The sequence below is a fragment of the Mastigoproctus giganteus genome, chromosome 1 (genome assembly GCF_048544385.1).
Source record: "Mastigoproctus giganteus isolate SK-2022 chromosome 1, ASM4854438v1, whole genome shotgun sequence".
Lineage (NCBI taxonomy): Eukaryota > Metazoa > Arthropoda > Arachnida > Uropygi > Thelyphonidae > Mastigoproctus > Mastigoproctus giganteus.
This window is the reverse complement of record NC_143575.1, coordinates 134,932,323-134,959,009: the sequence shown is the minus strand read 5'-3', so window position 1 is coordinate 134,959,009 and position 26,687 is coordinate 134,932,323. Positions and strand designations below refer to the sequence as shown.

Genomic DNA, 26,687 nt, shown 5'->3' with positions numbered 1-26,687 from the left:
AGTATTAATATGAACATCAAAACAAGTTGATTGATGATAAACTGATCAGTAACACACCACAACATTAACAGCAAAAGTTATCCTAAGTTTTAAATACATGTGGTAAAGAGGCATTAGTGCAATTCTATCAACATTGTGCTTTCAAGTCGAACCGTATGTAAACATGATCCAATGAATTGTTACAACTTCAAATATTGAATAATGCTCACAGCAGAAGCTGTAGGATTTTATGAATAAATTTGGTAAATTGTGGCTTAGCCCGGCAGCAAACTAACTTTACTGGAAATTCTTAAGACTAAAGCATATTTCCTTGGAGCAGCTGAGAGTCTACTGGCTCCAAATAGAATTCTTAAATAGTAAGTTGTCCAACTGGGTTAATCAAAAGGAGCTAAGCAAAATATAACATTAAGTTAAATCAGCATATAATATGCATATCAGTTTTTTTAAGTTGTCTACTTTGTACTGCATGCTTTATATTAATATAAATCATGCAGTACAAAACAACAACAACCACCTTATGCAGCACAGTTAATTCCAAAAGGTTTTTTTTGTAAAAAAAAAAAGAAAAAGACATGTGAATAGCAAAACCAGTTTCATTTATTGATTAGGAAACAAAAGGATATTTAATATTAATTTTACTGTCAGCAAAAGTAATATCAACGAATTCATATTAATAACTGTTATACTGTGGTATAACACACCATTAGTTCAAATTTGCTTGTTAAATACTATGATTTTTAATGTATTAGTGTTTTCCACCAACCATGGAATAAAACGAAAGACGAAAAACCCAAATTTTTAAAATATTTTTAATATTTACAATAAATTATTTACAAACAAAATATTACTGATAGTAATTTTAAAATAAAACAACTGTGATATACAGGATAATAATAAAATGCCGAATTTAAAATGCAATAAAATATACTAGGTTAAAAGCGCTAAAATACTAACTGAAGCTTTCAAAGGCTTCTGCCTTCTTTCTCAACAGTGTAATTTCTATTCTGCGGTGCATCATTAAATACCAGCAGGTTCACGTGAACGTGTACTGTTCCCGTCAGAACCGGAAGTGGCTCGGGAGCGTTTCAGGCAAAAATGTTCATCCCCTCCAAGGATTACCGCCTCAAAGAGGGGATGAATGCGTGTGTCCCTATCTCTATTTATATTTTTCTCAGTAGAACTAATTCGCAAGCTCTCGAGCCACTTGCGGTCCCAAAATCTATGCGCCCGATCAGTGATGAATGCTTCATCTGGGGAGATTTGATGTTGCTTCTCCCAGAAATGTTCAGCTATGGCAGATTTGCCATAGTCTGCATTTCTTATCGCATTTGTGTGCTCCCCCAGACGATCTTTGAGATGCCGTTTTGTTTCTCCCACATAACACTCCCCACATTCCGGGCATTTAATACTGTATACGACCCCACTTATATTTTCATTTAAGACAGGGTCCTTCACCTGTGACACGATTGTGTGCAGCTTCCTGCCTGGGAGCTGCACACAACGTGTCTGGTAATTCCTTAATACGCGAGCTAAACGCTCGGATAAACCCGGATAGTAGAGAATGTATGCGGTGGCTATTGGCGTGAAGGACTCACTTCTACTCTGCCCTCCACTAATGTATTTCTCTATGATCCTCCGGGGGTAGCCACACTTCAAAAGATCCGCCGTAACACGTTCATACTCCAAGTTTCTATCCTCTGAGGTACTACAATGGGATTTTGCCCTATTCACTAATGCTCTTACTACACTGTTCCTGTGATTATTAGTCTGCGCTGAGTTGTAGTGTGAATATTGGCCCCTGTACATAGATTTTCTAAATACTTTTGTTTTCAAATGCTGGCCTTCTCTACAAATCAGCACATCCAGGAACGGCAAAACCCCCACTTCCTCTACCTCAGAGGTGAATTGTATGAACGGGGAGAAGCTATTAAGAAAATTCAACGTATCATCCTCACTCCCTTCCCGAATAACTGAAAACGTATCATCAACATACCTTTTCCACGGAAACATAGGGAGAACTGTAGTGTTAAATAGTCTGGACTCTAGCTCCTCCATCGCTAAATTAGCTATGATGGCACTGATGGGGGATCCCATAGCTGCACCGTTAACCTGCTTGTACATGGTGTTATTAAACACCATGGTAGTATTCGAAAGACATAACTCTATTCCTTTACATATGTCCTCTAAGTTTAGTTGCGTCTTATTATTCAAGGTGGTGTCTCTTTCTAAAGCCATGTACGCACAATGTATCCCATGGTCCATTGGAATGCAGGTAAAAAATTAGAAACTTGGAGTATGAACGTGTTACGGCGGATCTTTTGAAGTGTGGCTACCCCCGGAGGATCATAGAGAAATACATTAGTGGAGGGCAGAGTAGAAGTGAGTCCTTCACGCCAATAGCCACCGCATACATTCTCTACTATCCGGGTTTATCCGAGCGTTTAGCTCGCGTATTAAGGAATTACCAGACACGTTGTGTGCAGCTCCCAGGCAGGAAGCTGCACACAATCGTGTCACAGGTGAAGGACCCTGTCTTAAATGAGAATATAAGTGGGGTCGTATACAGTATTAAATGCCCGGAATGTGGGGAGTGTTATGTGGGAGAAACAAAACAGCGTCTCAAAGATCGTCTGGGGGAGAGCACACAAATGCGATAAGAAATGCAGACTATGGCAAATCTGCCATAGCTGAACATTTCTGGGAGAAGCAACATCAAATCTCCCCAGATGAAGCGGTCATCACTGATCGGGCGCATAGATTTTGGGACCGCAAGTGGCTCGAGAGCTTGCGAATTAGTTCTACTGAGAAAAATATAAATAGAGATAGGGGCACACGCATTCATCCCCTCTTTGAGGCGGTAATCCTTGGAGGGGATGAACATTTTTGCCTGAAACGCTCCTGAGCCACTTCCGGTTCTGACGGGAACAGTACACGTTCACGTGAGACGCACCGTGAACCTGCTGGTATTTAATGATGCACCGCAGAATAGAAATTACACTGTTGAGAAAGAAGGCAGAAGCCTTTGAAAGCTTCAGTTAGTATTTTAACGCTTTTAACCTAGTATATTTTATTGCATTTTAAATTCGGCATTTTATTATTATCCTGTATATCACAGTTGTTTTATTTTAAAATTACTATCAGTAATATTTTGTTTGTAAATAATTTATTGTAAATATTAAAAATATTTTAAAAATTTGGGTTTTTCGTCTTTCGTTTTATTCCATGGTTGGTGGAAAACACTAAAAATCATAGTATGAGTATACCCAACCCCAGAGGCCTATTTGAAGAATTGCTTGTTAAATGTATAAAATGTGAGCATCTGAAGTCAAATTACAATAGTATATTATGCCTGTGCATGGGACGAATGAGCTGATTTACATGTACAGAAGAGGGAGTATATTCTCTTCAAGAAAATACTCCCTCTGCCTGTGAGTGGTTAACTACAGCCTTCAACAGAAGTCTTGAAGAATTCTTCCAATCTTTGAATGAATTAAAATCCGGACCTTTCCAAATTAATGAAAAGTAGCAAAACCGCTATACCAGGACTCAACCTTTTCATGAGTTATTTTTATAAATAAACCAAGGTCTCAACAAAGAGCAACTTTTTTTTTTTTTTTTGCAAGTGTATTTCTATCTAATTTTTACAAACAAGAATTATTTGTCAGCTCCCTGCACTATATCATGAAAAACTTTGCATATTCTAACTCTGAATCAATATACCACTAACAAAAAATGCACAACTCATTTAACTGTGCACTGTTGTTTTAAAAAAAAAAAGTTACAGCAAAAGTAAATTCTTTTGTTCACTTCAAGGCTGTATTTTTCTATAACAAAGTAACTTGTTTTTCCTCCCAACCAGGAGGCACAAGGGATGATATCAGTAATCAATTAATTCTAAGCAAGGTGATAACTCCAGTTCTACCAGTTCAGAAAAAAGTACAAATACTAGTTGCACTTTATTCTATGCTAAGTCACTTGGTAATCTCTTTAAGCATTATTTTACACAATATATTATGCTGATTACAAAGATCCAGTTCATATTAATGCCAGAGCTTCTTTACAGAAAGACTGATTATACATTAAATAAGCCATTTAAAATGCACACTGCACAAAAAAATAAATAAAATAAAATACCTGTAAACTTGGAATCAAATCATCAGAATCCATGGTTTCATCTCCAAGATCTAAACTGGATCCCTGAAGGTCAAGATTTACATCTGCACTGGCTTGAGAAACAGGATCTAAAATGAGAAAGAAAAATCAAGAAAATATTCTAGCAATTAGAAAAATAATCATCATCATGAAGGTTTAAATTTTACTTAATGCTAATCAATTTTATAATAAATACCTGGGGTGCACACAAGAGTGACTGTTTTTACAAGGAGGAGAGTACACTTAAATATAAGAAGTGCAAGAATATTTGCTGATGCTATTGAGACAGTGCTAGGTAGGTCAGTAAACTGCTAGCTTTGAGGAATACACATACTAACAGATTAACAACAGCCACAGGCAGAGGTGTAAGTGATTTTTGCACTGCTTTGATTGGAACATACAGCAGCCTGGAAAGCAAGATGTAGAGGATATCAAAGCCTGCTGGGTATCCTCATGAAACAAGTATATGCATGGGCTCTATTAGTGTAACTAAAAGTAAAAACAGGGGCATGTACACTAATATTAGGAGCATAAGTACCCTTAAATAAATCTGATATATCTGAAGTAGTGGTAAAGTCAGATGCAGACATTGTAGGGATACTAGAAACATGGTGTCACTAAGACACAAAGGATGGAGGATTTGAATATCAGGAGTACAATGTGCATAGAAAGGAGAGACAGCACAGAGGCAGGAATGGCAGATATTCACTTAGTTAAGAAGCCTATAAAACCTAAGGCAGTGCATCCAGTTGATATCAAGAGAAGAGTAATGGGATCAGTGGGAAGAACAAGGCTTCAACTCTACAAATTGCAGCATTTGGAAACTAAGCACCTGCAAGCAGATCTGAAGCACTGATTGAGGTGTTTAAGGGTCTGAACGGATTGTGTAAGCTAAATGCTGATGGAATCCTTCCTCTTGCTCAGACTACAAACGAGGGGATATAAATTCAAATTGAGGAAGAATTGTAGGATTGATGTCTGGAAGTTTGCCTCCAGCCAGTGGGTAGTTGATTGTTGCAACAAAAACTTCCATCTGTTGTTGTGAAGTGGGTAGTTTCAAGAAATTGAAGGAAAACTAGACAAAACTACTGAAGGGAATGGATGATGTAGGAAGGGGGGTTGGCTGATGATGTATAAGCTTTATTTCTTGCATCAATTACCACTACTAATAACATTAACCCATGACCTACTCCTTCACACTGTGTGGATCTCAGCCATACTCAGTCCTATGTCATATGCATGTTCAAGTTTAAAACTAGCACACCAAAAAATACAGTTAATATAGACAATATACAAATTATATTTCTAAAGTGTTGTTATGAAATGTTCTATGTTTATGCAAACGATATTCATTTCAGTAAATGAATATTACATGGAACATTACTGGCTCCATAACACTTTTATCAGGAGGGAGCCAGTGCATGTGAACAGTTAGTTAAAAAGTCAATGAATCTGGAAATATGGTTTACAGTGAGCGGCAACTTTATAAGAATGACAATTTTACAATCTTGTGTTTTACTGTAAAATTTTAGAAATAACTTTCTATTTTTATAGCTGTAAAAGGTTGGGAACTGCTACCATTTTCCAAGGTTGTACCTTTCACCCCCCCCCCACTAGCAGAGATATAACACTCCCTCCAGTGCACAGAATAATACAATTCCATTTGGCTAGCAAAGCACTACTAATATAAATTATTATAAATGAAAATATCAGAAGTGAACAAAAAATTAACTTTCAGGATGTTCTTTTAGAAGCTGATAACACAACACCAAGAATTCCTATTCTCATTATTTTATTTTCCCAGATCAGCAAGGCATGCTCCTAAAGATATAATCAGTTATTAAACTGTAAACAGTGGTTGAAAGTTTTACAAAACGGAACATTTGTTAATAAAATCTTAATTTTACTAATCAAGTATTCACATAACATTAGCAACGTGTGAGTGATGAACCAGAATGGCATGCCTGTGTGTGTGCTGTAATCCCTTTTGAGTCCAAGCTGTAAATCCCATCAGGCCTATTTGGTTGACCAAGAGAATCAGAACAATTTTATCAGTATTATAAATGTTCTGGAATGAATTCTAATGTAATTCAACATTAGAAGTACTGAAGCATATTTTGCATTAACTGAGAGATTTATTCATAGTATGTTTTTAATTAAGTACTGATGAGAGTCATGTATAGCAATGGTGGTGGTCTTAGGTGGAATTAAAAAAAAAAAAAAAAAAAGAAAAGAAAAAAAAAGAAAAAAAAAAGAAGAAAAAAAAAAAAAAAAAAGAAAAGAAAAAAAAGGAAAAAAAAGAAAAGAAAAAAAAGTAAAACTTCAGTGATCATTATGGTTTTATTGCATTTTTGAACTATGTTATATGTAATTCAATTAAATATATTATGCCCTTCCCCAACACACAATATATCAAACCAGCTCCATCTGTGTATTTAAATACAGGCAGTTCTCGCTTTACGAGTTCCTTTTTTTTTTTTTCAAGTACAGTCAGTCCTTGTATAGCACGATAGTTGTGTTCCTAGAAACCCTCGTGCAATATAAACAACAGGCCCTATGGGAAAAACAGGGTTAGGTGCCGACCACTCAAGATTGAACACACATTAGTAACCAAAACATTATCAAACACAATAAATAATCGTAATAAAATACTTTTGTATTTTATTACAATTATTACGTAATAAAATATTGCTAATGCTTTTGCTTCTATCGTAAGAAAACTTGTTTTTTGTTTGATTTTCTATCCAAACAGATGACAGCCGTTCCATCTCTTCCAATTCTTCCAGTGTCTTAATCTAATGGATTTTAATTACACTTTGAGTTGTTCCGGCTATGAAAGTTGTTTTTATTTATTTTCTCTGCATTCTTTGTAATTCTCGGTGTTGTCTCATTTAGGTCTGTAGCACGTGCAATATCACATATGGTCTTTCATTTCACTCAAAGCGTTTCACAATTTCATATTTTTTCTCTATCTAGAGGCGGACTGGCCATAAGCCTTACCGGGGAAATCCCGGTGGGCTGGAGGCCAGTGTGATTTTGGCCATAAACGCTAGTATGAGGCCACTATAAATTTTCCCGGGTAAGAATTTTTGACCCAGTCCACCTCTGTTTTATCGATATTTCTTTTCTTTTTCTCTCTGAATCTGCAGTGTCTTCACCAGGACGCTTCCTTTTCACACCTTTTAGTTATTTTACTCATTTAAAAAAAACACAATTACAAAGGAGGCACGCTTGATACACATGAACAAAGCTGCGCGCATGTAGCAACTGAATACACAACACAGTAAAGGCAGAGATACACTATTAACACCTCACATTTTACTAAAGCACATTTCTTGGGGTTACTACCATAAAACAATAAAAACAATTTCCAGTTGCGTTTCTGCTAGTGGAATCTGTTATAAACTGGTAGTAAACTCGATCTAACTGCATTTGCAATTATATCGATAGCTGGAATTGTGTTGGTTTTTACATTATTAGGGTGAAATGTGTTTCCCCTTCACTGACATAAAAAAAACAAAAAAATACATTTTCAGAATCTTCTCTTCATTCCTATCGTGTTGCGTTTAGTTGGGGTGATTCTGCGTTCAACTGCCATTCTTGTAAATACAAAGGCAAATCGTGCATAAGCAAATTTGGTTCGTGTTATATAAGATTTCATTCCCCTATTTATAAATAGTGTATGATCGAATTCGTGTAGTGTAAACACGTGTTATACGAGGACTGACTGTATCAACAAAATCGAAAATATGAACATCAATTACATTCATAACTATGACATTTCCATGCACATAGTCATAAAATACAGTACAACTGTGTGTGTGTGTAGGCGGAAGAGAGCATCTCACTGACTCACATAACATAAAGCAGTTACCACGCTGATGTTACAAAGAGCAGTTGTGATGCTCTTCATTTTCGCTGTCTTGTCTTATTTCAAATTTATCCCCCTTATTAATACTGTACAGTATGCCAAAACAAAGTAATACTATGAAGAGTGATGGTTAATAAAAAGAAACAGCGAAGAGGAATAATATTGGAAACAAAATATGAGATCATAAGTAAACATGATCTCATTATTCTTCATAATCATCAAGTCGATGATGATGAAGAATAAACATTCTTTAACATTTGTATGACATAAATAATTTCTTTATTATTACAATTTGCTTCATTGTAAAGGCCAAGTTTTAATTTCTTTGGATAAATAAATCGTTGTTTCAGCATAAACAATTTTTTTTTACCTTTATTTAACACTACTATGGTCAAATTTCATGTTGAGAATGTAACCCCTGTTTTTAACATTATATCTATGGGAAATAAATTCCCACTTTACGAGCGAGCTAGGAACAAATTAACTTTGCAAAGTGGGGAACTACCTGTACATAGTTTTCATTAACATACAACACACCCTCAGCTTTCCCTGGTAGATGTACTGGAAACTCTAATGCCTTTTTCCATCAGATCCATACAAGAATCATAAATAATTGGTCACTTGAACTGACTTTACTTTTATTGAAATTTTATCACATGCTGCTGCAATGTCAGTCACTAGACATTAAGCCCAACTGCGGTTAGCATTATCAAGAAAAACTGCTCATGAAGGGAAAGAATGTCAGGAGAAACGAACTGATTGATACTTTTTCACTGAAATGGAAAATACACCTATGGTTTATATCTAACAAGTCAGTTTCTGATGCTAGAAATATTACATTTAGATATTCAAGACAATTGTAAAAATTTCACAAATATAAACTATCTGCACTGATCAGCAGTCATTCTTACAAATTATGAACATCCAAATTGAATCCACTGTCAAAGCCAGCTATGTAGCAGCAGAAATGATTACTAAAAAAAAAAAAAAAAAAACCACGAAGCCCTTTCTGGTGGCATTTTTAATCACTGTTTTGATCATATTGCTGAAATTAGCTCAGAAAAAGAAAAGGGCTCAATTTTCCCAAATCAGTTTATAAAGCAAAATATGTAGTCATAGCAGTAGTAATGACAAATGATGCAAGAAAGCAAACATATACAGCATCAGCCAAAAAAAAAAACTACACAGTTCATCCATCTGTAAACACATCACTATGAATCACCCCAGTACCAGACTTATGTCTCCTTGTGTGTTTAAATAAATTTAAGGAAGATTTGGACAAATTATTGGCAAGAAACTGAATAAATGACTTTTCTCACCCTCCCTCTGCTAGTTCTGTATAAATGTTACTTCTTTGCATCATCGTGTTTCCAATACCAATATTATTAGCTATATCATGAATTAGTAAAATAACTGGAATATTAGCTGCAGTATCAGAGATGGCAAATGGTAGCTGCATAAACTTGAAAAATAACAGGTTAAAAAAACGTCTGCATAGAAAACATATAAATAAATTAATGATAGCAGAACATGAATCTTTTTATTATTTTATTAAGACATCATTCAACAGGCAAACTAAATTAAAGCAGCTTTTCTAGTATTGCCACTGATCTTATATATAGAATATCTGCACAATGAGTTGTTTTGTCTTGCACACAGTATATTCTGTCATATAGGTCAAATTCTATTTTTTACCTTGAAACTTTGTACTTAATCATATATTCAACATATAAATAGATCCCCTCATCTCCCCTTTTTACAGTGATCTCACAGTATATATATCAGCTAATAACTGCATTAAGAAACAGTCTACTTTTTATTTCAATTATCTCTTCTCCTTCTTTTAAAAGTTAACAATATTATACTGCACAGTGTAATTAAAATATCAGTATAAAAAAAAATCAGTATTTAAAGTCTATATACTGCACAGTAAACCGCAAAAGGAGTAAACATACAGTGCATCTTTATGTAAAAAGCCACGAAACCGAAACTTACAGATACAGATAATGAAATAACACTGATGATAATAGGTACATTAGAAGTACGTGGGATATACCCTGAAAAAATTAATCTTGACATTCTCAAAAGTTCACTTTTTGAGAAAAATAAATCTGAATAATCAACAAAAAACCATGAACCATTTTCACCAGAAAAAGACAAATTCTTGGGTTTTAAAAAGCATATTTATCCAAAAATATAAACAAATATAACAAACTGCAATTATTATATTAACTCATCTCCTTCTAACCAAATATATTCTTTTAATTCAAGTTTATGAATTTTATATTTGGCAAATAAACCAACCTTAATTTAAGATAATTTTTTTAATGCTTAATGGTCACCGTCTATGTTGGAATATAAACAATCCAAATAAACAATTCTAATTTCCTTTCAGTAAGATACCACTGCCATCTGACTGCTGTTTCAATGTAGTACATTATTAGCATTAGCAGGAGCATTTGATGCAAGAAAGCAAACTTATACAGCATCAGCCCGAAAAAGAAAAAACTTCCTAATTCACACATCCAATTGCTCCAAAACTTTGTATTGTATTGTTCTTCCTTGAATTTATTTCAGCTATCAACTTCCACAATGACAGATGGAAGTTTATTCAAGCAATCAACCACCTGCTGGCTAAAGGCAAATTATCAAACATCCGTTCAATAACTGTCATTCCTCAATTTAAATTTTTAATCCCTCAGGTGTATTCTTCCTCTGAGCAGGAGGAAGAATCCCATCAGCATTGAGTCTGCTCAAACCATTCAAGTCCAGCCTTATACACCTCAATCACATTACCTCGCAGGTGGCTAGTCTCCAGATGCTGCAATTTGCAGAACTTAAGCCTTTCTTGGTAAGAGCAACCCTTTGTTCCCCTCACCAATCTCGTTACCCTACTCTGTACTCGTTCCAGCAGCATCCTTCCTAAAATGAAGCCTCCAGACCTCAAGGTGTGGCCTGACCTTTGCCTTATACAAAGGTATAATCAGTTCCTTATACCTACTAGGAAAGTTCTTGTATATCATTGACAAGACCCCCATGGCCTGCTCTGGGCCTGTCTGCAATACTCAGAAAACTTCATACCTGACTGCACAATTACTGCAGGTCTTTTTTCATTCTCCACTACCCTGAGTACACTACTGCACTTTTGGTATATTACTCTGTGGTTACTGCTTTCCAAGTATATGATATGCAATACTTTGCATTTGTCAATATTAAACTTCAGTTGTCACCTCTAAGCCCATCTTCCCAACTTATCTACATCGTCTTGCAGCACCCTACCATCATTATTGTGAACTTTAGCATCATCAGCAAACCTAGACATTAAGCCTGATATACCTTCATCAATATCATTGATAAACATTGAAAACAAACATGGGCCAAGACCAAACCCTGAGGAACTCCACTAATAACATAAGTCCACAAAGAGCAATTTCCATTGATTTACCACTCTGTCTTCTCCCAGTCAACCATCCCTCTATCCATAGCAGCAACTTGCCCTTAACGCCACACTAAAATTTGTATAGCAGTCTTCTATGTGCTACAGTATCAAAAGCTTTCCTGAAATGCAAGTATATCTTATCAAAATTATTTTTTTCATCCAGTTCCTCTGTGACTACATTGTAGTATCCAATCAAACTGATCAGACAAGACTTCTCCTTAACAAACCAATGCTGTGTTCAAACTATAACTGCAGTCTTCTCTAGATGATCCTGCAATGCTGCTTTAACCAGTGACCCTATTATTTTCTCCAGAACAGAAGTTAAACTAACACATTTGTAATTAACTGTATCACCCTTTGTGAAATGAAGATACATTTTCACATCTCCAGTCCATCGGGACCTCACTTACATCCAAGGATGCAATCATAATTATGGATAAGGGTTGGCTTACTTCCTTTGCTGCCTCCTTTAATATAACAGGATAGACCACATCCACCACATGTGCCTTTCTTATAGTAGTAGTGGCATGTGATGCAAGAAAGCAAGTGTATGAGCTTATGCAACAGCAGCAAAAAAAAAAAAAAAAAAAATCACACCATTCCCTCCAAATGCCTGTCCAGTTCCTCCTTAAATTTATTCAACCTATCAACTTCCACAACGACAGATGGAAGTTTGTTCCAGCAATTAGCCACCCAGTGGCTAAAGGCAAATTTCCGCACATCTATTCTACATCTGTCTTTCCTTAATTTGAATTTATGCCCCCTTAGGTTCGTAATCTGAACAAGTGGAAGGATCCCATCAGAATTCAGCATGCTCAACCCATTCAAGGCCTTATACACCTCAATCAGATCACCGCGCAGGTGCCTAGTCTCCAGCCACTGCAATTTGCAGAACTTAAGCCTCTCGACATGGAATTGGGTCAAATGCCTATGTTTCTTTATACAAACATAGCAACTGTTAGAGTTCTTGAGCATCATAGTATCACTGGTAGGACTTGCTTGAAGTCTCTACCTAATACTATAAAACTTTCCCTCCAAAAGACTTGTCTAAACCTGTCAGATCACACAGTAGTCTGTCTACTGCTTGAAAGGTATGAACCTAAGTCATTGGTGCTTCGTCCCACATTATCAGTTTTGATTGTAAAAGTGCCTTAGCTTCCTCTGTGTTCGGCTTTAAATTGCATTCAGAAGCAGAGATATCTTGAACATAGAGTGATATAACTGAACTATGGGAAAGAAATAAGCAGGGCATGAGTGAAGATTTCATAAGATGTTATTCTGAAGAAACTGACCCTCTCTATGCTCTTGCAGAAATAAACGAAATGTTGAAAAATTATGGTCTGAACCTTTGAAAACTGCATCTACCAGCTGTTGAAATGATGACAGCACCTCTGCATTTTCAATCATTTGATGTTTTGGAAGAACAAGCCAAAGCGATCGCAAATACAGGAAAATTAAAGAACAAACAAAAAATGGCATTTGACATTCTTGATGCCATTTACATTAAGTCAAACACTAAACATAACTGTTTTTTTAGATGGTCCAAGTCCATTTTAGATGGTCTGGAAAGAAGAGTGATGTACCATCTACAAGTATTGCAACAACTATGTTGCTCCAATACCTGTAGACGCAACAGGAGTAACACTATCTCTCTTTCCTTGTATGGTGTGTAGTATAGTTGAATAAAGAAATGTTTTTCCAGTTCCAGCCAGACCATCTAAAAAAAACCAGTTATGATTAGTGTTTGACTTATTGAATTTGGCATCGAGAATAATATCAAATGCCATTTTTTGTTCGTTGTTTAATTTTTCTGTATTTGCGATCGCTTTGGCTTGTTCTTCCAAAATGTCAAATGATTGCAAATGCAGAGGTGCTGTCATCATTTCAACAGCTGGTAGATGCAGTTTTCGAAGGCTTTAGACCATAATTTTTCAACATTTCACTTATATCTGCAAGAGCATAGAGAAGGCGAGTGTCTTCAGAATAACGTCTTATGAAATCTTCACTCATGCCCTGCTCATGTCTTTCCCATAGTTAAGGTACATCTTCTGGCCCTCCAAATCCACATATCATTGCAAACAGTAACCGTATATAACTTGGTGTACGTGCCTCGATTGCCTCAGAAAATGTGTTGTGCCATATCCTGTCTCCTTTCAAAAGTCCACGTTCTCTGCAAGCTTGCTGAAATGTTTCACAGAGTTGTCCATTGACTGTTTGCAAATGCTCAAAACTTGTAACTCCTGTAAGAAGCATACGTAGATAGTAGAGCTTGCTGTCTTGAACACTTACAACAGGCATACATCCAATAACACCATCTCCACCTCCTTGCCTACGTTTCCATTTGCCTGATTTTTTATAAAATACATAGTACTTTGGTATCTCTGCATAACTGAATTGCATTGTTGCACATCTGTTCTGTTTAATTCAAACCATGCCTCAAGCATGGTCTTTGTAAACATTTCCCACTGCAAAGCCTCCTCTCCTCTTCTCTGCCCTCTTGGAAGCTCACTTGTTGTTGATCAGGTAGGTGCACTGCGAATCTTATAATGGAGTGCAACATCTCTGACATTGGAAACTCATTCAAACATCATATTGCTTCGGGTGCACTAACGTACCATCCATGTAAGAAAGTCTGAATCTAAACAAAGACCAAACTACCATCGGTACCTTCCCTCTGTAATCGTACAGATGCTGCATTATGACCTTTATAAACATATTTATAGAGGTATTTTACACTCTTCACAGAAGTACACACACACTTCAACATTAATGGGTGCATTGAATTTCTTCGACAACCATGGATTATAAGGTACATTCCATCTATTGTCCACATCATACTTTCCTACTTTAACAGCAGGTCCTTCTCTTCTCTTATACATCAGATAGCCATTAACATTCTCTTCTGTTGTATCTCAGAACTCTTTCGGAAATTCCATACTGCATACACCTTCTTTCGTGAAAGGAGATCGATTGAGTGTGCCGCAGGGACCATGTAACATGCACTTTGTGATGATATCAAATAACCTTGGATTTGTTTTTAACAATGGTAGCTGCAGACAGAGTGAGGAGTATGTGTACATGTGGTAGTCCATGTTTCTGGAACTCTATCACGTAGATGAAGGCTATCATGGTACCAAAAATATTCTGCTTGAAAATGTTGTCAAGCAGTTCTGCAAGTTTTATTTTGAACACTCGCACAGTTATGTCTGGTCTGTGTTCAGGTCATTGTTTTCATTCGATTGCATTCACAATATCAGACCAGGGAGGATTGCAAGTAAATGTAACGAATAGATCAGGTCTCCCAAACTTTCGTACAATTTCTATAACATCTTGACAGTTTTGTTGCATGTACCTTGGAAAGTCAAAGGCAGAATTATCATCTTCCCTGCTCTCAAGTTTTGGTTCTGAGCTCTTGATTCTACAGCATCCAATAGTCAATGGTACATTTCCACTCTTAGATCTTTCTGATTATAGTATAAATAGTTTAATCTAGATCTTTCAGTCTTCACATAGGCATCTACAATGTATTGCTGAAATAATTTCCCATCGCTATGAATCAGGCTAAAACCAGGTCTCAAAGCAAGTCCATAAGCAAAGAATTGCAACTGTGTTACTCTAATACGTTTAGTGGTTCTTCTCTCATCTGCGTGTCGTAGTTCCTCGTGCCAACCACCCTCTCTACACGGAAATAGCAACGGATACACCATAGGGTCTCCATTCTTGTTTAGCAGTGATATAATTCTACAACAGTCACCTGTGGGATATAGTCATATGTCTATTTGCAAGCAGTTCCCCATCTTCTCCAACAAATACTGCAGTAACCTCCATTTTGGATGTAGGCGCATTATATAATCGCTTATCTAAGTCAGGGTCTTCTATAAATACCATGCGCACATTCATTGTTGGATTGGTCTAGGTTATTTGATGCATTTGTTTATATGACTCAGCAAATGGGTTAACTTGTCACAGCATCTTGTCCAATTGTTGCATTACTTTGGCCATACAACCTTGGTTTGATTGCTTTTCAAGTACAGGTGACCCCCGCTTAACGCTGATAGTTCGTTCCGGGAAAACAGAGCGCTAAGTGAATCCGCGCTAAGCGAGCGCCATATTCCCATAAGGTAACATATGTATTTGTGAGTTGCGGTCTATTCCATAGGATATTTTCTAATCAATAATAATAAATGGTAATGAAAATATGCACCAATGTCGATTAAAAATATTTAATATTCAAAATTTTGTACATATAAAATATTCTACATTATATACACATAATTATGAGGTAATTAACTAACGAAAATCATGAATTTATTAATTCGATGGCCCTGTGCTCTCGAGTTTTCGTATCTTTGGACTGAAAAATGTGTCAATTTTGGGTTGTGCTTTGGCCCTCTTCCTCTCATTGTACAACATCATGTAGGGATTAATTTCTTTCTTCAAATTTCTTATTACCTTGGCACTTCGTTCCATGTCAGGGTCGTTCTCCCGGAAATAATCACACATTTTTTCGAAGTGTTCAAAAGCTTCACTAAGTCCTTTTGCAGTCAGCAACTTCATCGGTTCTTCATCTATAGTATCTTGATCATCATCTCCCTCAATAGCAAGCTCTTGTTCTTTTATAATTTCCATTAGTTCTTCATTAGAGAGGCCATCCCTGTCGTTGTCGATCATCTCTTGTAAGATGTCTTCGTTAATTTCGTGTAATCCTGCTTCTTTTCCGAGCTCAACAATTTGTGTTTTAACATTTTCAACGGAATCATCAGGTTCCTGGGAATGCTTTATGCAATTTTTCCAAACTTTCCTCCACACTCCATTCATGGTTTTCTGAGTCACTTCATCCCAGGCACTTGAAATGTTGCAGATGGCGGTTTTAATGTTATAGGATTTCCAAAACTCCTTTAAGCTCGGTACATTTTCAGTGTTGATGGCTTTAATAGCTTGGGAAAAGGTGTTCCTTATGTAGTACGCTTTAAATGTTGCAATTACTCCTTGGTCCATTGGTTGGATCAGAGACAGTGTTTGGAGGCATGTAAAAAACTTTTATGTGATTGTTCAAGTCTTCTAAGCTCTCTTTGCTTGGGTGTCCTGGCGCATTGTCCATGATTAGAATAGCTTTATAACCAATGTTATTTTTTGCACAATATTTTTCCACTGCAGGACAGAAGAACTCAGCATACCAATCAATGAAAAGCAGCCTGGTTACCCAAGCTTTTTTATTAGCCTTCCAGATTACAGGTAGGTTTGATTTAGCTAAACCTTTAAGAGCCCTTGGATTTTCGGATGGTAAACTAAAAGGGGTTTTAATTTAAAATCCCCCGCAGCGTTACCACCCAACAACAAAGTTAACCGATCCTTCGCCGCTTTGAAGCCTGGCATGTTTTTTCTTCTTTCGATATGAAACTTCTTTTAGGCATTCGTTTCCAAAAAAGACCTGTTTCATCTATGTTAAAAACTTGTTGAGCAGTATAACATCCCTCTTCAATCATTTTAACAAATTCTTTTTTGAAAGTTTCGGCTCCTTGTTGATCTGCACTTGCAGCTTCTCCCTGTATTGCTACGTTGTGCAGGTTATAGCGCTTTCTAAATCTATCAAACCAGCCCTTACTAGCGTTAAATGGTTGCACATTTTTTTCGGGGTGAGCTTCCTTTAAATCTTCATATAGGCTCTTCGCTTTTTCTTTAATAATAATTGAACTTAACGGAATTCTACGTTGAATGTTGTCTTCAATAAAATTATGTAGAAGTTTCTCCATGTCTATCATAATAGCCGACCTAGCCCTGGTCAATTTAGTTGCCTGCAGGGGAACAGCTGTTTTTCCAGCTGCTAAAATTGATTCTTTATTTTTTATGATTGTTCTTACAGTTGAACCTGCCAGTCCTAAATTATTGTACACATCCACTTGTCTTTGACAGGAATCAATTCTCTTCAAAACGTCTAATTTAATTTTCAAACTCAATGTTTTTCTTACCTTTCCAATCTTTGCACTGTGTCCAGACATTGTTGCTTTTTCATTCTTATCTGCCATAACTCTCTGCAAATGTAACTGCGTTGCACTGAGTGTGATATGATGTTCGAGTACAGTAAACTGTCTGTATGTCTAACACTGTATGCACTGAATGATATCTAGAATTCCTCTGGCAAGTGAGCTGAAGATGGTGACAAATGTTTTATTTATCTGAAAAGTTCGATTTTACCGTGCAGTAAAATCAAATGGTTATTTATTGCAGGAAAAGTACTGTAATTCAATTATGGCGTGACTCATGGAGAATGTTTATGGAATTTCCAAAACAGTAAAACAAACAAATTTTATGTACTTCGGGTGACCAAAAGGTCAGAGGAGTTCAGAAGACAAGAGAATACTGTACAAGAAACAGCACCGCATTTAGCACTCATGGGATTGATTGTGTGAAAAACATTTTGCAAGTTATAGTTCCCACAGTAAAACAAAAGAAGAGATAGGGAGTAAATCTATTTTTAGTATCTTTCTATTACAGGTCAGAACAGAAAATGCAGACTTCGTAACAACATATGACACTGGATGGTAAATTTTTTCAACTTGTGTACTAAAAAAGAATTTCTCCCTTGAAACTATCCACACCAAGAAAATAAGAGCATATTGAAAGTTTCAATTTTGTACATAGAGTAGAAATTATAAAAATAATTACTGTAGTTAATTTCATGGTGGCTATTTTCTCCTTTTGCCAAAAAAAAAAAAAAAAAAAAAAAAAAAAAAAGCTCAAAACAGACTGGACTGAAGATGGATTTGCCAAAAATTTAATCTGTATGCTAGTAGAATAGCGTTACAGTGAGTTTTGACAGCGTTATAGTCAGATACAGGTTATAATGTAAGAACAGTGTTATAGCGAATCAGCGTAAAGCGACCTGCGTTATAACGGGGGCCTGCTGTAGTTTTGTTTTGCTTCAGGATAATCTAAAATATAAAGTTGTCCATATCCTGGCTTATTTGCCTCATCTGGATATAGCAGTGAGACCAAATGATAAATCTGGCCACATTTTAAAACAGTATGGACCATTTCCAGGCGATGATTTAATCTCTGCGCACATTGATGTAAATACCATTGTTGAGTCATACTCTCGTATATGTTCTCTGTAGTTATTTGCTTCATGTGTATCCCCTGTAACCAGCTCTCGTAATAGAGTAGGTGTTTCAGACAGCGGGTCAAGTGAACCCTTTCCATCATGACAGCATTTAGTGTATTTATTAAATGTGTTTAACTCATGTACCCAATATCTTGCATTGAAATACAGTTGTAACACATATTTCCTATGTCATGCTCTTCCACATTAATTACAGCTTGTTGATTATTCGCATTCGGTATTCTATTTGATTATCCTTACACCATTTTGCCCATCTTGTTTCCAATCTTGCTTCTCTTTCTTCAATGTTTTCTGTCTGTCTTCATAGTCAGAGTCTCTTAGTCTATTACATCTTTCCTCTAATGATTCATTAGCATTTCTTCTACGTTTTCTCAAAGTTCTTACACACCGTTCGGCCATTTTTACACTTCTTAAAACATAAATTGATTATGTTTTCCCATCTTTTTCTTTTTTTTTTTTTTAAATTGTTTTGTTTTAATTTTTTTTTTTTGATAAACCGGCTTTTTTACAATATAAATATTTTTTTTCTATTTTTTTGGTAAATATATAGAATATTAATTTTGTTAATGGTAAAAAAAAAAATTGTCATGGTCACCACCATCGTATCTTCAATAAAAAAGATATATAAATAAATAAAAATATTTGGGCAGTAATACCTAAGCGTTTTATATATATAGATAAGCTAACACACATGACTAAGACCATTCACCCTATTTGTACAAAAAACACAACACAACACAATTTAATATGTTAATTAATCAAGAAGATGGTAAAAATTTCTAAAAAAACTTATCCATTTGCAGGAGCTCAAAAATTCTGATTATGTCCTTTTGCTCTACCTGGTTAATATATCAAGCTACTATTAACATCAGATTAAGCTTTATCAATTCTCAAAAATAAATTTTATTTTTACTTAATAAAACCAACATTCAAATGCTCTGCACAATTCGAAAATTCATAAAGTAAATAAATAACCCTCAATTAGTATATGAATATTTATAAAAATATCTACTCATACTCACACTTAGACAGCAAAAGCAAGGGGTAATAATACACAAGAGAAGAAGTGAATATATACCAAGTATATATTCACTAAATTTTTTTTCAGCCTGGTCTATACTTGTTAACAGGAGAGACTGCTTCTACAGGCATGGGATACAGTTAAATAGAAAGGGTGCAAGAATGTTTGCTGATGCTATCAAGGCAGTGTTAGGTGGGTCGGAAAACTGCTAGATTGGGAGGATACAAGGACTAATAGTAGCCACTGGCAGAAGTGAAAGTGATTCTTGCACTGCTTCTATTGAAATGAGCAGAAACCTGAAAAACAAGAGGCAGGATATTTCAGAGACTGCTGGGAGTCATTGCGGCACAAGTAAACACATGGGTTGTGTTAGGGTAGCTAAGAAAAAGAACAGGTACATGTATACTTGCGTGTACACCAATGCTAGGAGTTTGGTAAATAAATTTGATGAATTTGAGGTATTGCTCAAAGCATCAAAGGCAGATATTGTTGGGATATCAGAGACGTGGTGTCACACAGATATAAGTAATGCAGAACTGGAATTTGGGGAGTACAACATCTACAAAAAGGACAGATAGGATAGGAAGGGAGGAGGGGTTATGCTATTAGTTAAGAAACACATAAAATCCAAGGAAGTGCAGCCAGTTGAAATTGCTGGAGAGTGCAGTGTTGAATCAGTTTGGTGTGACATAAGCATTGGGAGATCAAAATTGACAGTAGGAGTGTGCTATAGGCCTAATGACTCTGATGAGTATAATAAGAAACTGTACAGGGAAATAGAATGGGCCAGTAAATCAGAGAGTCTTATAATGGGGGATTTTAATTTCCCAGGTATTTACTGGAATTTGTGGGTTGGTCACTCACACACTAGCAAGGCTTTTGTGGATTTATTGGATGATTGTTTTCTAAATCAGCATGTTCGGGAGGCAACTAGAGGGAGCAATACTCTTGATTTGATTATCAGTAGTGATTCTTCATGCATTAAGAATCTGCAGATAGAGGAACCACTAGGTGGCAGTGATCACAGTGTGCTGAAGTGGGATTTACTCAAGGAGGTAACTACCATCAGTGGTTAAGGGGAGGGTTATTGCTTTCGTAAAGGCGACTACGATGGACTGAGACAGTATTTAAATTCTATACAGTGGGACCAACTGATGATGTTACCAACAGCAAATTCAAAATGGGAAGAATTGAAAGAACTTATCTTGGAAGCTACTAGGCTTTACAGACCAACTAAGAAATATTGTTCAAGGTTCAGGCCTAAATGGATGTCAGATGAACTAATGAGACATATGGCAGAGAAGAAAAATGCATGGGATACATATAAATTAACATGTGACCCAGAAGCCTATGATAGATATAAGTTGATCTGTAACCAAGTTACAAAGGAGATTAGGCAGGCGAAGGCAGATTACGAGAAATCTTTGGCAAGGGATGCAAAGAAAAACAGCAAGGAGTTCTTTACTTAAGTAAACTCTAGAAGGAAGGGGATGAATCAGATTGGTCCACTTGATATCGATGATTCAACTGTTCATGATCCTGCTCGGGTAGCTAACAAACTAAATCAATATTTTGCATCGACATTCACACATGAGGAGTTATTCAGCGACAGGAATGCCAGAGGTGTATTCAACTCTGGCAGTAAACTAGAAAATCTTGTAATAACTGAGAGTAAAGTGGAGGAGAAATTGTTGAAGATAAGTACAAGAAAGGCACCTGCAGTGGATGGGATCTATCCAGTTATATTAAAGGAGGCAGCAAAGAAAGTAAGCAATCCGTTAGCCATAATTATGAGAGCTTCCTTGGATTTAGGGGAGGTACCCACAGACTGGAGATGTGCAAATGTAACCCCAATTCACAAAGGAGGATCAAAGGCTGACACAAGTAATTATAGACCTGTGTGTGTAACTTCTGTTCCAGGAAAATTAATGGAAGCACTGGTTAAAGAAGCACTGCACGATCATCTTGACAAGAATTCAGTTACAGCTCAGACACAGCATGGTTTTGTTAAGGGAAGGTCTTGCCTGACCAATTTGATTGGATACTATGATGTAGTCCCAAAAGAATTGGATGCAGGGAATAACTTTGATATTATATATTTGGATCTTAGAAAGGCTTTTGATACTGTTGCACATGGAAGACTGCTGCACAAATTGGAGCAGTGTGGCATTGGTGGCAAATTGTTGCTATGAATAAAGGGATGGTTGAGTGCCAGAAGACAGAGAGTGGTAATCAATGAACACTGCTCATCGTGCACTAATGTTATAAGTGGAGTCCCTCAGGGTTTAGTATTGGGTCCATTGTTGTTTTCTGTATTTATAAATAATACTGATGATGGTATATCAAGCTTAATGTCCAAGTTTGCAGACGATACAAAGGTTGGCAGGGTTGTTAAGGACGTTACTGATGCTATTCTGCTGCCACAGGATCTGGAAAGGTTGAGCAGATGGGCTGAGAGGTGCCAAATGAAGTGTAACATTGACAAATGTAAAGTACTACATATGGGAAACAGCAACCCCAGAGCAACGTATCAACTCTTTGGTACTACACTGACAGTGGTAGAGAATCAGGACCTGGAGGTAATTGTGCAGGCAGATATGAAGTTCTCTGAGCAGTGCAGACGAGCTGCAAGAGAAGCTCATGGTAAATGATATACAGGAATTTTTCTAGCAGGGATAGGGAGGTGATTATTCCCTTGTATAAGGCAATGGTCAGGCCGCACCTTGAGTACTGTATACAGGTCTGGAGGCCTCATTTCAAGAAGTATGTAGAGCTGCTGGAACGAGTACAGAGAAGGGCAACAAGGTTAGTGAACGGAACAAAGGGTTGCTCTCATGAAGAAAGGCTTAAGTTTTGCAAATTACAGTGTCTGGAGACTAGGCACCAGCGAGGTGATCTGATAGAGGTGTACAAAGCCTTCAATGGTTTGAGCTTGCTCAATGCTGCTGGGATACTGCCTCTTGCTCAGAATCATCACCTGAGAGGGCATAAATTCAAATTGAGAAAAGACAGATGTAGGACAGATGTGCGGAAATTTGCCTTAAGCCAGCGGGTAGTTAGTTGGTGGAACAGACTTCCATCCCTTGTTGTGGAAGTTGATAGCCTAAATAAATTTAAGGCTCAGCTGGACAGGTATTTCGAACGAACGGAGGGGTGAAGTGGAAGGGCTTTTTTTTTTTTTTTTTTTGGCATCATATGCCTCTAATAATGCTAAATGTATTTTTAAAAAAAAAAAAACCCACTTCCACTTCACCCCTCTGTTCGTTCAAAATACCTGTCCAGCTGAGCCTTAAACTTATTTAGGCTATCAACTTCCACAACAAGGGATGAAAGTCTGTTCCACCAACCAACCAACCACCCGCTGGCTAAAGGCAAATTTCCGCACGTCTATCCTACATCTGTCTTCCCTCAATTTGAATTTATGACCTCTCAGGTGATTATTCTGAGCAAGAGGAAGAATCCCATCAACATTGAGCATGCTCAAACCATTCAAGGCTTTATACACCTCTATCAGATCACCTCGCTGGTGCCTAGTCTCCAGACACTGTAATTTGCAAAACTTAAGCCTTTCTTCATAAGAGCACCCCCTTTGTTCCATTCACTACTCTTGTTGCCCTTCTCTGTACTCGTTCCACCAGCTCTACATCCTTCTTGAAATGAGGCCTCCAGGCTTGTATACAGTACTCTAGGTGTGGTCTGACCATTGCCTTATACAAGGGAATAATCACCTCCTTATCCCTGCTTGAAAAATTACTATATATCATTGACAATACACCATGAGCTACTCTTGCAGCCCATCTACACTGCTCAAAGAACTTCATATCTGCCTGCACAACCACCCCCAGGTCCTTTTCATTCTCTGCCACTGTCAGTGTAGTACTACAGAGTTGATACGTTGCTCTGGGGTTGCTGTTTCCCATATGTAGTACTTTACATTTGTCATTGTTAAACTTCATTTGCCACCTCTCAGCCCATCTGCTCAACCTTTCCAGATCCTGCAGCACAGTGTCAGTAGTGTCCTTGACAACCCTGCCAACCTTCGTATCGTCTGCAAACTTGGACATTAAGCTTGATATACCATAATCAATATCATTTATAAATACAAAAAACAATAATGGACCAATACTGAACCCTGAGGGACTCCACTAATAACATTAGTCCATGATGAGCAGTGTCCATTGATTACCACTCTCTGTCTTCTCCCCCTCAACTACCCCTTTATCCATAGCAGCAATTTGCCTCCAATGCCACACTGCTCCAATTTGTGCAGCAGTCTTCCATGTGCTACAGTATCAAAGCCTTTCTAAGATCCAAGTATATAATATCAAAGTTATTCCCTGCATCCAGTTCTTTTGTGACTGCATCATAGTATCCAATCAAATTGGTCAGGCAAGACTTCCCCTTAACAAAACCATGCTGTGTCCGAGCTATAGATGATCCTGCAGTGCTTCTATAACCAGTGCCTCCATTAATTTTCCAGGAACAGAAGTTAAACTTACAGGTCTATAATTACTTGTGTCAGCCTTTTATCCTCCTTTGTGAACTGGGGTTACATTTGCACATCTCCAGTCCATGGGTACCTCCCCTGGGTCCAAGGAAGCTCTCATAATTATGGCTAAGGGTTTGCTTACTTCCTTTGCTGCCTACTTTAATATAACTGGATAGATCCCATCCACCCCAGGTGCCTTTCTTGTGTTTATCTTCAACAATTTCTCCTCCACTTTACTCTCAGAGATTACAAGATTCTCTAGCTTACTGCCAGAGTTGAATACACCTCTGGCATTCCCCTCGCTGAATGACTCATGTTCGAACTCCGCAGGAACATCAACAGTTGACCCATCGATATCAAGTGGACCAATCTAATTCATCCCCTTCCTTCTAGAGTTTACTTAAGTAAAGAACTCTTTGCTGTTTTTCTTTGCATCCCTCGCCAAGGATATCTCGTAATCTCCCTTCGCCTGCCTAACCTCCTTTGTAACTTGGTTACAGATCAACTTGTATCTATCATAGGTTTCTGTGTCACGTGTTAATTTGTATGTATCCCATGCATTTTTCTTCTCTACCATATGTCTCATTAGTTCATCTGACATCCATTTAGGTCTAAACCTTGAATAATATTTCTTAGTTGGTATGTAAAGCCTAGTAGCTTCCAAGATAATTTCTTTGAATGCTTCCCATTTTGAATTTGCTGTTGGTAACATCATCAGTTGGTCCCACTTTATAGAATTTAAATACTGTCTCAGTCCATCGTAGTCGCCTTTACGAAAGCAATAACCCTTCCCTTAACCCCTGATGGTAGTTACCTCCTTGAGTAAATCCCACTTCAGCACACTGTGATCACTGCCACCTAGTGGTTCCTTTATCTGCAAATTCTTAATGCATGAAGAATCACTACTGATAATCAAATCAAGAGTATTGCTCCCTCTAGTTGCCTCCCGAACATGCTGATTTAGAAAACAATCATCCAATAAATCCATAAAAGCCTTGCTAGTGTGTGAGTGACCAACCCACAAATTCCAGTAAATACCTGGGAAATTAAAATCCCCCATTATAAGACTCTCTGATTTACTGGCCCACTCTCTTTTCCTGTACAGTTTCTTATTATACTCATCAGAGTCATTAGGCCTATAGCACACTCCTACTCTCAATTTTGATCTCCCAATGCTTATGTCACACCAAACTGACTCGACACTGCACTGTCCAGCGATGTCCACTGGCTTCACTTCCTTGGATTTTATATATTTCTTAATCAATAGGTGGTAGATGGCTTTCATCAACCGGTGAAATACCACCACTTTGCTTATTGGAGGCTTGATGTGGGAAAACCCATGTTTAGTCTCTAGAGCAAAGTTTCCGGCATCCCCCTCCCCCATACCTCTCCTTCAACCCTAACCCAAGCATGGTACTAAGTACTATAGGTTCTAATACCTCTCGTGTTTGGGGTTCACATAAAAAAAAAAAAAAAAACTAATAGCATAACCCCTCCTCCCTTCCTATCCTGTCTATCCTTTCTGTAGACATTCTCCTCCCCAAATTCGAGTTATTCGACATTGAGAATGCCACGTGGTGAGGTAGCCAATAGGTTTATTTTCATTTGGTTTACTCTCATAAAATTAAACGAACTGTTGTTCCAAAAAGTATTTCTGAATGGGATGTGAGGGCAGACTGTAAATTTTAGCTGCATAGTTCGGTAATAGCCTTTCCCCTTCTGAGATGTAGTGGAGGTTCACTTGATTCCATATAACAGCTGGAGATATTGTTCAAAACACTCCCAGAGAAATTCAGGGCACTGCATTGATGGTATTTAATTTTATAAAAATACTTTGCCTGACTGAATCATAAACAGGAACTCCATAATCGAAATGGAACCTGATTAGTCAACGATACAGATGTAACACTGTATACATTTCAACACTCCATGTTGTTGCAGAGGGGTTGAGAGGTTTTCAATGATGTTCAGCTTTTAAAATATACCCTATGAAAATATGTGATGTGTGCTGCAAAGGTGAGCTTACTATCTAGTATTAGGCCTAAAAATTTGATATAGCTGGTAACTGGAATTGTATGAATTTTCAACCACAGTTCAGGCTCAGGATGCATACCATAATTCTTACAAAAGTGGATAACCATGGATTTTTGTTCTGAAAGACATGCAATCCAAAATGTTATTCTGTTTATTAAACTCTGTGAGAATAAATCTCACATATTCTGTGAGACTTATTCACATGAGACTATGAGATCATCTGCATATAGATGTGTTTTGATGGCATTTAGTATAATCTTGTATCATATTATTCACTTGAATAGAAAAACAATGTAGCACTAAGAACTGACCCAAGCAGAATACCTTCTTGTTGGACACATGATTAAGACTACATGTCTGTATCATACCTGGAAGGTTCTCAGATGCAAAAAAACTTTGTGTAAGGCAAGATAATTGCCCTCTTAGCCTTGAGGAGAGAAGGTCTTAGAGGATACCAAATCTCCATGTTGTGTTAAGAGCTTTTCCACATTAAGACTCACCATAACTAAAGGTTCCTTTATGATAAATGTGCTACGGATGTTTATTTCTGCCTTAATCATC

General features: G+C 37.1%; 1 protein-coding gene across 1 annotated transcript in view; it reads right to left on the bottom strand.

Moving 5' to 3' along the window:
- Nucleotides 1-26,687, bottom strand: part of LOC150091152 (transcriptional coactivator YAP1-A-like) — a 200,160-nt gene that overhangs the window by 82,081 nt on the left and 91,392 nt on the right. The window contains exon 8 of the mRNA XM_090382281.1: nt 4,135-4,222. Coding sequence (XP_090238407.1) covers nt 4,135-4,222 — 88 coding nt within the window. The remainder of the gene's footprint in view (nt 1-4,134; nt 4,223-26,687) is intronic.